This window comes from Clytia hemisphaerica, unplaced genomic scaffold, assembly GCF_902728285.1.
Source record: "Clytia hemisphaerica strain Z4C2 unplaced genomic scaffold, Clytia hemisphaerica genome assembly, whole genome shotgun sequence".
NCBI lineage: Eukaryota > Metazoa > Cnidaria > Hydrozoa > Leptothecata > Clytiidae > Clytia > Clytia hemisphaerica.
In genome coordinates this window covers 2,639,536-2,651,228 of record NW_027103917.1, presented here as the reverse complement: position 1 = coordinate 2,651,228, position 11,693 = coordinate 2,639,536, and the positions used below count along the sequence as shown (strand labels likewise).

Sequence of the window (11,693 nt, the reverse complement as noted above, 5' to 3'; positions counted from 1 at the left end):
CGATTGAAAAAGAATGTAATAGCACAACTAAGTAGTTGTGCCGGGCTGTAAAGAAACAGAAACTTGAAAATTTCATAAAAACTCAATAAAATTTATAAAAAAAAAAATTAATTAAGAAACATTATTTATTGCTATCTCTTGAACGAGAGTTAGTCAGTTCAATATCATTTGTATTCAGTTCTCTACTCCAAATGGAACGGGATCCACGAATACATAACAAAGACAATCTCAACAAGCTGAATGATATTTTTGATCGAATAAACGAAATTGATTCATGGAGACGTACACCACGTTTTTCAGCAAGCATCACGGCCAATCTTTTGTAGAATGTTTGGCATTCACGTCCCATACCTCCGTTTGTAGAAAATACTAATGGGGTGAAGGTACCATTTTCGACACTGTTCATACGTTCATTGTAATGTCTCTTTTTCTCGTTTTCGTTTCTTTGGAAGCACTTGCTGAGCTCCAAACCCCTGTACCTTCGAGCGCTTAGGTCAAAGACCCTAATATCAAAAAATGCTCTTTGGCCAGGTGTCCAGAACCCAGTTGCGCTAACGTCAAGTCGTGCTCCTTCGGACGTATTCGCGGTTTTGTGCGTCAGTACTTCGCCGTCAAGGGTGATTAGTCTCGGCTCGTTTCGTACGTTGACGCATACCTCATCCAAAAGTTTAGCAGTGATATCTCGTACCTCGTTATGTCTAAGAGTAACGTAGCCTCCTTTCTTGCAGGACAGAGCATGGCTGATATCAAAACGATTACCACAGACACATTCACTCGGAAGACGAGGGATACTCCAGTCATAACGAATTCGCAGTGCATCGTGAAACTGTTCCTTGTTAAGATCATAGCCTTGATCTCTGATTGGAAGGTTGGTCAACCAGTTCGATGCTCCGGTATAGCAATTGGCTTCGTGGATTCGTTCTTGATCATCAGTCATTTCCGCCCTGATACGATCGTGTTTGTCTTGATTTCTTCGGGTTTTCTCAGTTTTGATCGCTGCTTTAGTTTTTGTTTCATTGTCATTTGGTGGTTGGAGGTTCAAGATTTGGTTTTGTAGATGTTTGGTGAATTGTCTCGAGTTTTCGTGTTCGATGGGTGCGATCTCGCATACGTTTTTGAGACCGAGGCCTCCCAGTTTAGGTGGTAATGATAACAAGTCTCTTTCTAAGTCATTTACAATTTCACCCCCTGTAATGGCTGGAATGAGTTGGTGTCTGACGATTGTTTCGATGGGTGTTAAGTAGTTTTCCATTTCTGGAATTGTTCTTAAAAAATACGAATTGTCCGTCAAAATTGTCTAATTTTCCGTATCCGCCGGAAAACCCAATTTCCGTAATTTCGTCTAAATTTTCGCCAAATTCCACCACTCCGTCCGAAAAGAAGGCCGATTCCACTCCTCCGCCAACCATGAAACCCCCCTAAAGATTTTATACATAAATTATATATTTTTTAGAACTGATTACAAGGGAATGTAATGCGTCTGTTCTATTTTTAAAAATGCAGACTAATGGGCTATCAATCTTTGAGATTAGACAAGTAAATCCTACGAAAACATAATTACATTTTAACTACGTGGTATGAATTAATGTTAATTGTGACGGTGATTTGCGAAGTATTGTCAAGCAAAGATTTTAATGATTTGCTAGATCTCTCTTGTTTATGGTTTACATTACACATAAAGTCTTTTCAATAGCCGCTGTAAAGGAAGATACACCCCTGTATGAGGGGGAGGGTTGGGGTTTGTAGAGATTCAAAATACCGTTGTCCCGTCAAAATTTTTGCTTAATATCCCGGAATCTTGAAAATTGAAAAAAAAATGATAACACCGTCACACCGGTTTTTAGAGGTTAAAATACCGGCATAATAACAAAAAAGGCTATTATCGCGATTTCATTTAGAGTGCACCCAACGAGTACCAAAGTAAGTATGACAATCAACCATGATCTTGGATGAAGGCCGTATCAATCAAATCGCGAAGAAGAAAGGTAGAAAAGTTTCCATAAAAGGGAATCATTTCAAAACCATGGATTTATTAAAGCGACACTAGATAAACATCGAATGAAACGGTGAACAACAAAGCTGATATTGTCATATTAGACGTGAGTATGGTGGCACGTTGGCTATTCTAGAGGTTGAAGAGGTTGAAATTTCCAGTGTCAATATTCCATTTCTTATACAGGGTGTCCCAAAAAAAGTCGAGTCGTACCACTTCTATAGAAAGAAAGTTCTTGTGTGTGTGTTTCACTATATATTAGTTGTCATGAGACATATTTTATTATTTACTTTTACAAAAAAACAATTCTCAATAGCTTTAACGTCATGAAAATTGTAAAGAAAGTTAATTCTTTTAATACAATAGTGACCGGTTAGTGAGGGCTATACCGAGAAATACTGCCCGAGGTCAATTAACTTTTGCTAACATTTGCTTTGACCGAGGGCAATATTTTCAGTACAGCCCAAAAAAACCGGTCATTATTGTATTTGTTTACCGTTTCCTTCAGCTTCGGTCGATTTTTAGCGCTTTATCCAGGAAAAATAAGGAAATAAAGCGAGAAAAAAAACATGCAAAAAGAGATCAAAAATTGTTATAATTTTTGACGTCAGAAATAAAAAATGGGAAAAATGATGTCAATTTTTTTTTTTTTTTTTTTCCGTATTGCAAATTTAACTTTTTTTTTTTAATCATTATAAACACTAAAAAAAAATGTTTTCTTAAACTGGTATATACTATTACCGGAGCCAGTCCCGGCACGGGTCTTTTGTGTTACAAAAGTTAATTGTCTTTAAATAAATAAATAAAAATGAAAATATCACAACCTCACTCACGGAAAGACGACAAGACTTCGTTCAGCTTTTGATCTTTCAGTGCTACTTGGTCTGGGGTAAATGTGCGACTCGCACGTTCACCTCTCAGACAAGCAACAACTGATCGGATCAAGATAAAGGAAATCTTGCGTCGAATCCCGGCGATCACGACACTCTTCATGCAATTTTGCTTCTCTGAGATTTTCTCAGAAAGTCTATTTAAAAATATCGAACATTCACGGGAAGTTCCGCCAGTAGCACCAAAAATCAATGGTGTGAAAGTCCCTCTCTCAATTTCCTGGATTCGTTGGTTATAAGCTCTTTTCTTCTGCTTCTCAAAGCTTGCTAATGTAGTTGAAACGGATTTTTCACGATAACTCGGAGCTAAAAGGTTTGAAACCTTAACATCAAAGAATGCTCTCTGAAACCGTGTCCAAAAACCGTTACCACTAACATCGGCCCTTGCCTCATTACCACAAATAGCTGATTTATTAAAATCAGCACTATCAGTTCTTGTGAGTTCCAATAATGCGGGTTCAATTTTCACATCATGTACAACTTCTTTCAACATCATCGCTAACGCATCACGGATGTTGTTGTGACGATGAATGACGTAACCACCGAGGTGACAAGAAAGTGCATGTTCGATGGAGAAGGATGCTTGACATGCACATTTGACCGGTAGTCTCCTCATCTGCCAACCGTACCGCATGAAAATCGCATCAAAGAATTCTTGCTTGTTCAATATGAAATTTCTTCCCTCAAAGGAAGAGTCGTCAACCACGATGAAGCACCCGGACATTGAGCAATTTCCAGTGCTTTGCGCTCAATGGATGGTAAAGAAGGCTCAATTTCCCGAAGGGTTTTCTCATATTCCTTTAGTCGTTGGTTTTTTCTCGATTTGATTATCGAAATCGAGCTTGTATAATCAACGGGCTCTTCACATTGTTTTACGACACGATCTCGTAATTCGGCCGTCGCACTTAGGCTCGTTTCGTGTTGGAATTTCGCTTCTTCTATTACATTTATGATACCAAGTCCCCCGAATTTCGTCGGCAAAGCCATCAAGCGACGTTCAGTATCATTGCATTGTCTTCCATTGCAGAAGGCGGGAATCAAGTGGAATCTGATGACGTTTTCAAGTGGTATCAGGTATTCGTCGAGGTCTTTGACCGTACGGAATATGTAGTTGAATTTTTGGCGATATCCAACTACGAATGAAATATACGCAGCTTGTGGTTGATGTCAATGCATTGTTCATTTTCCTTTGAAAAAGTGACGTCACAATGAATTTTCATAACAACAGGCAACTCTGGGCAGTGTAGGCCCGTCGTCATGTGAAAAGAACCAATTGCATTGCGCAAAAAGCCGTGTAGCCCGCCTTGTTTTTCAAGGCGGGCTAGATTACACGGCTTTTGACTGTTGTAAAAATATGACTGTTGTAAAAACTATTATTGTGTTGGTATATATTTCTTGCATTTTGTTAAACACACGCAAAAACCTTCTACTCAGAATCATGTTCAAACTCGATACTTTTTTCGGGCCACCCTGTAAATAGCATGCTTTTGGATCTTTCTTGCAATTTTTTTAGTGCAAGAAGTGTAACCAAGCCCCAAAAATATTCGGCCCCGTCGCCGCTGCAGAAAGGCTATGGTAATACTTTTGCGTTTATTAGGCATCTGAAATCTTGATTTTCTCTCTGTTTATCACGCATACCAGACAACAACACAGCGTTTATTTTTCGCATTTTAATGTTCTTTTTTTTGGCAAAAGCAATAATAGCAATGCTTCTTGTGGTTATTCTAACTACGATTGTGGGTGATGTTTTGATGAAAGATTATTTTTGTGTTTGTTCTGTATGCGGTTGAAAGTGGGATTACCTTTTGGCTGACCTTTGCAGTATTGTTTTTGCAAAATGAAATGCTTTTGAAACCTCAACTGTCATTCTAAGTAAGTTGAATACATATGCATTATAATTTGAAAATAAAATGCTTTGACATGTTAGCAAGTCTCTCCAGGTCCCAGTAATATCATCCCGGGGGGACTCGATTTCTAAACGACGGTATGTGCCGCCAAAAACTGGCTTTCAAAATCGGACCCTTATAGTGCAACCACCCCTGTTAAGGTTCTACCGGGGCACTAAAAGTTTCAGTGCCCCGGTAGAACCTTTTCCCTCAGTGGGGATGAAAGGGGGATGAAAATTTCTTTCGAAATCCTAATGGGGACAGAAAATCTATGTTTCCAGCTCTAAAATTCCGGTAGGGATGGTTTTGGAGCCAAATTTTTTCCATTCAATTTTCAATGGAGATAATAATCAAAGGGCAATTTTCCATTGGGGTTGAAAATGTAGGGTTTTTTTCCACCGGGGACGATTTGTTGGCATATTTTTCCACTGGGATGGGGGGTCCACTGGGTCTGTGACACAGGGGTGTAGTGCAACTCTTGAGCAGTAAAAAGGTGCCCTTACAGTGTATTCTAACGAACGCTTCTCACCCTTACAGTGAAGTTTGATTGCATATCTTATTTTGCTGAAGCCATCCAAAAATGAGCCTGGGATGTCGTCACAAAGTGCAAAACAAACCAAAATGAGTGCGTGTTAGAAACTATAAAGATACATCAGATTTTTATTAGACTTGCAGCATTCCCCAAACAGACCCTTACAATGTATCCAGCTAAAAGAAGGTCTTTGTAGTGCAATCTATAAAATGTTCTTACATGCCGTGGGTCGGACCATATGAGTTCCCTAGGAAAATCTTAGAAGGTAAAATAAAGCATGGTTTGTCGACCCTAATGTCATGATCTTTTTAAAAACAAGTACATGTTTTTTATAAGAAAATTCAAAAACTTTGAAACCTTCGGATGTTCTTAAATCTTTTTCAACATTATGTGAGTATCTTTGTGAAACTTCCTAAGAAATTGGATGTTTTATAGTGCACCCGAGTCTTAATACCTTATCGGGGAAAACTTCGTCGGGAAAAATTTTCGTCGGGAAAAATTTTCGTCGGGGAAAATTTTCGTCAGGGAAAAATTCGTCACTTGCGGGTAGTTGGTAAACGCATTAAGGCCGGGGAAAATTTTCGTCGGGGAAAACATTCGTCATTTGTCCAAAATTTTGTCACTTTTCCCCGACGAAGTTTTCCCCGATAAGGTATGTTTTTAACTAATGTCCTTAATATTTTGGCCATCGAAGCCTTGCGTTCTTATAAAGTTTGTTCATACGCTTTTTTATCAGAAATTAAAAAAGATCATAAACTGATAGAAGATCAGATAGAAGATGAAGGCACCATCCCGAATATTTCTAACAATTTTGTTTTCAAGTTATTCCTATTCATACTAGGCGTTTAGGGGTGGTTTAAAACTAGGGGGTGTACCACCCCTTAACTTTTGATCTAGTGGGTCTTTTTGGATGAAATTTGGCACACAAGACCCTTGTCATATAAGGTAACTTTTGATGAGTAATTTTTTTATGACGTCACTCATCATGTCCAAAGTGAGTAAAAACCGAAAATCCCCTTTGTTCTTTTGAATAGCTATTGTATTCTAACAAAGGCTTTAGAAAAATGTTCCCTGAGTCTAAAATGCTTATTTTATCCTAAATATTCAATAAATTGCAGTTTAAACGATATATTTGACATAAATAAATTTGTATTGGAAATGTGTCAATCTTTTGACACCTTATTGTCAAAAATGTCATCATGCTCAAAGTGTCAAAATTTTTGGGCGTGTCAAATTTTTTCTTATTTTGAAACTTGAAACTAAATAAAAGTTGGGAATTTACAGAAGATTTCACCCTAAAAGCTCTATTATTTCAGGAGCTATTAACAATAGTTTCACCCACCCCAGGACGAATAGGGTTAAAAAAATTTTGTTTGTATGAAGCAAATTATTTCTAGCACTAATTCAGTTGAAACAATTGACTTCAAAGCCCAAAAGAGGCTAGACTCTAAACTCTTGGATGAGAATTGAAGCTTTTAATTTCCACCTTATCTCCCATTCAAAACGTGTGACCCGCGCGTGATTTTTACACGGACACCAGATTGAAATTAAAAACAAAGAAAGAGCTAGATTCGTGATTCTAAATGCAGTGCAAATCTTAAGGCTTCTTCTTGCTTGAGAAAGGTTAAAGATTCCTCTCTAGCCCCTTCGAGACTTTAAACTCAATGGATGAAACAATCCCGCTAAATTAAAGTACATTTCAAATTAGCTGGCAGTAAATTTTCAATTGCGTATTACGTTTGATAGATTTCGAATTGGCGCGATCTTATACTTTTTGGAAGGCAATCCGGAGTGGAATATTATGCTTATAAAATTTTTCTAAAATGAAAAACGATAAAGAAAAAAATCAGCTTTTTATCTAGCAATGCTATAACTACCATTATTGAACTTGAGAAACTTCAATCTTTGCCCATGTCAGCTGTGGATTTTTTTTCTCGAAAAAAATAATTCAGTCGAAAGATATTGGACACAAAAGGAGGCTAGGTAGGCTTTTCACCACAAAGTAAATTTTTCTGTTTCTTTGAAAAATACGGGGGCAAGTAAATTTCTGATAGTGTCAGGTGATTAACATATATATTTCTCATGAGATGTATAAACATTTATCTATCATTTACAATAAAACGAGTTACACATAGTAGGTAATTAAGACTTTTCAAGAATGAATATATGTTAACAACAGTAAGGTATGACGTAAAAATACAAATAAACACGAGTATTGAGGAAAGAAAGTCATTAAAATCATGAAGATGTTAAACTGATAAAATTTAAAAAAAGATCTGATAAAAAGGCATCAAACTTTGAACGTTCCATTTATCACAAGACACTTGGTAATTAACAAATTGTTACTCATTCGTTAACCCCCGCCTTTTCGTCTTTTCTTGTAGAATTAAAAAACGTTGGAAAAGCCTTCCTAGCCTCCTTTCGTGCTCAATATCTTTCGACTGAATTGTTTTTTTCGAAAAAAAAATTCACAGCTGAAATGGGAAAAGATTCAAATTTCTCAAGTCCAAAAATGTTGGTTATAGCATTGCTAAAGTCTGTTCACGATAAGTACGTGTTGATTCTCTGTTCACGATAAGTATTACAAGATCTTAATTTTTTCTTCCTCATTTTCATCTTCATTTTTAGAATTTTTTCAAAGATTTTTTTATTTCAGGTTGTTCCACTCACTAATATCTTTCCAATGATACCAAATTTATAAAGATTGAAAAATTCCTTCAAAAGTTAAAGGTAAAAGCAAAAAGAGTGCACACTTATCGTGAATAGACTTTAGATAAAAAGCTAACTTTTTTTTTTTCGTTTTTCATCTTCGTGTTTAAAAATTTTAGAAAAATTGTATACGCATAATATTCCACTCCGAATTGCCTTTCCAAAAAGTATGAAATCGCTATCTAATTCGAAATCTATCACAAAAGTAATACGCAATTGAAAATTTACTGCCAGCTAATTTGAAATATACTTTAGACACCCTCAAAAAACTAGGAAATGTAGTCAAAATTTGTCCCCTTTAATCAGAGAAGTGTAAAGGCATAGAAAAATTTTAAAGTCAAACATTTATTGAATAGATTTATAATGACTATCAAAGAGAATCAACAAAAGATTAGGTTGCAATTAACAAAATAGAATGACTAAGCAATTAAAACTAGATGACTGAACTTAAATACCGAACAAATGTGAGATTTGTTATTAATTTCATTAGAAGAGGTTCAGCTCAAAGGACAACTTTGGCTCTACCAAAGCCAAGATGGAACTATATTCTGTACTCATTCTACTCGTAGCAGGTATTTGATATGTTCTTTCTATTACGTAAAGGTTCTCCGTTACCTAAAAATAAATATTTTAAACTAATTCTTAGGATTTTCGCTTTCAATATATTCAAAATTATTTTCTACGTCATATCAGTAATCTAATATTTATTGTTAAATACATTCGCAAAGCAAGATATAAATGTACAATATAGAAATAATATAAGCTAATTTTTTAAGACAGAGATTTTGGCCCAAAGTCAGTTACGTATGTACCCGGAGGGAGTACTACCCGTGGGACTCGTTTTTTCAAAAATATTGCCGAAATCTGCGAAGAAAGTGACCCTGAATGGGACGGAGATTCCAAATTTTCTCTAATTTTCTAATTTTTCCCCAGATTTCCCAAAAAAAGGCACCCTACGAGGGACTGATTTTTCTATTTTGGTGTTTCGCGACCCTACCTGGGACTCGTGGAGGTTAAAAAAGGTACCCTGACCAGCGGCAGTGTAATGTAATGTAACCCATTTTGCCCTAGTACTCCCTCTGGGTGTATGTATTAGTTGTTGAAAATCCGAATAAAAAAGTATGACTGTTCTTTCTCTGAAAATCAACCGACTGTACAAAATTTCTCGTAAGTGTATGAATGTTGTTGCTTTAAATGGTTTAAAATTATATAGAGTTTGTGGAGTTGTGATTTCATTGGATGGTCTCTATGGCTGATTAAGTTCTAAATGAATACTAGTTGAATCAGAATGTTAAGTTATAGTTCGAATTACATCCTATATGAATTTCACAGTAATTTCCAATTCGATTAGTTTGGGTAACGGGAATGATACAAAAATACATATATACTTCTAAGTCATATACATTAAATCATATATACTAAACTGTTGAAAATGTAACCTATGATATCGTAACCCAGGGTGTAGTGGGGGCGTACGGGGTTTGCTATTCCCAAAATACCGAATAATTTTGCCAAAATTTTCGAAATTCCGTAAAGAAATTCTTATTCCAATTCCGATACCGAATTTTTGAGTATTTTTCCTCGTTTGGACTAGTTTTTTCATCAAATTTGATTTTTCAGGTACGAATTCCGAAAAAGGGGGATAAAAACTTTGGAATACCGAAATTTCGAAGCAAAAATTCGTGGATTTCTGATACCGAAACAATGAATTCTGAAATACCGAAGGAGTTTTTCCCGATTTCAAAAATTCTGAAGAAAAATGTGTCGATTTACACAATTCCAAAATACCGTACGCCCCCCCCACCCCACGGTGTAGGTAGAGTTACTAGGTTTGCAATATGATGGTTAGAATGAAAATAGACCCTTTAGAGTGACTAAATTTTCAAAATTTTGTCCTATCTTTTTCCAAAATTTCAGTTGAATTGAATTGAAAAAAAAGTGTTTTTTACACCTTTGAGGGGCTTTTAGTACGTGTGAAAAAGGGACTTATGTGGCTCAGACATATACCCAGCAACCTCGCCTTCCTCGCTTTCTGATTTAAAAGACAAACATATTCTATTTGAGGGTCAAATTTGGCAACTTTCATCCATGTATCCATAAAAGTCAAGGATATAATTCAAAGAGGATATTCACCGGGTTATCCCTGAACCTAACACTAAGTTGTGTCTATGAGAACTTTTTCGAGAGGGTAGATTATGATCGGATAGTCGAAACGAGATTGTTTTTTATCATTTTACTTTGGCTACATAACTTTTTAATTAGAACCAGTAAAATCGTAAAAGGTTTGACTCAAGCTCAAAGTTCTTAATTTTTTGTGATTTTCAGACTTAAATTATGTTTTTAATTTATTCACTTATTGATTTAAAAAAACTTTAAAATTTTTAAAGTTTTTAGCCAGTCTGAAAACTGGTTGCTCTTAACTTGTTCTTGAGTTTCAGCCCAAATTGACCCCCATTTTCTTAATAAAGAAAATAAAAACTATAGCATAGAAGTAGGAAATGTAAATTATCTTCCTTCACTCATCCAGTCTGAGCCATTTTCCACAATTGCGTATTTAATCTAATGCTACGCTCATTAGAAAAAATCTATAATATTTAATTCTTTATTACTCTGTATTGACTAAGATTAAAATAAACTGCATGCAGTTCCCATAATTTGCTTACTTTTCACCTGTTTGAATGGCGTAAACAAGTATAGAGGACCATTTTTTAAGTAAGAAGTAGGAAACGTAAATTATCTCCCTTCACTCGTCCTTATCTGAGCCATTTTCTGCAATCATTGCGTATTTAATTTTATGCCAAGCTCATTAGAAAAAACCTTTTCAAACAATCCATAATCTTTAATTCTTTATCACTGTATTGGGGGATTAAATTAAACTGCATGCGCATGCAGATCTCGTAATTAGCTCTCTTTTCACCTTTTTAAATGAGGTAAAAAAAGAGATGGTTTATACATGTTTATGTTTTCTTTTGAACAAAAAAATAATTTCATTAATCAGCAACACAGGAGAAAATCGAAAGATCTTTTGTATTGCCTGATCAGAGGAATGTAAAGAGATGGAAAAAAACTTCTTGAAAACAATGGAAAGACGGCTCGCCATATACATATCAGGTCTCTTGCCCTTAAGGGGGTTTATATCGAGTTAATAGGTTTTTTTGTTGTCGCTATAAAAAATCTGCAAAATTAGCGTATCGTGACAAAATTATTTTTTTTCAAGCCTTATTATGTGCAAACTTTTAGGGCTCATATTTTGGGTACACCTCTCCTATACGAAAAGGTACCTATATCCTCTTGCTCAAAATTTCCTAGCAATTCTACTGATATAACGGCATCATGACCGCACCATTATATGGAAAGCTGAAGCTCGAGGAAATTATAACTTCATCTTGGTTTTACTCGATTTCTGACAGTTTTACAAGAATCAATTTAATGTCATTGTGTTAAGAATTTCTTTTGCTATAAATTGGTTAAAAATATTATTCGCCCTTATTCTTAAAAATTGAACTAGTAATCGGCAAAAAAGGAAAAACAAATTTTCATTTTTATCGGCAAATCATGTAGAAACCGTCCGATGTGTATGGCGAGCCGTCTTTTCTGGATTTTCATTTAATGACCTAATCAACGTTTTTACAATAGAGTTTTCAATAGAAGTGATCGTTGAACTTTGAGTAATCAGAAAAGCT

The 11,693-nt window shown here is 35.6% G+C and overlaps 1 protein-coding gene across 1 annotated transcript in view; it reads left to right on the top strand.

The window, feature by feature from the left end:
• The first annotated feature begins 8,479 nt into the window (after positions 1-8,479).
• The window catches only part of LOC136809532 (uncharacterized), a 30,193-nt gene continuing 26,979 nt past the window's right edge, over positions 8,480-11,693 (top strand). The window contains exon 1 of the mRNA XM_067066072.1: positions 8,480-8,582. Coding sequence (XP_066922173.1) covers positions 8,546-8,582 — 37 coding nt within the window. The 5' untranslated portion in view covers positions 8,480-8,545. The remainder of the gene's footprint in view (positions 8,583-11,693) is intronic.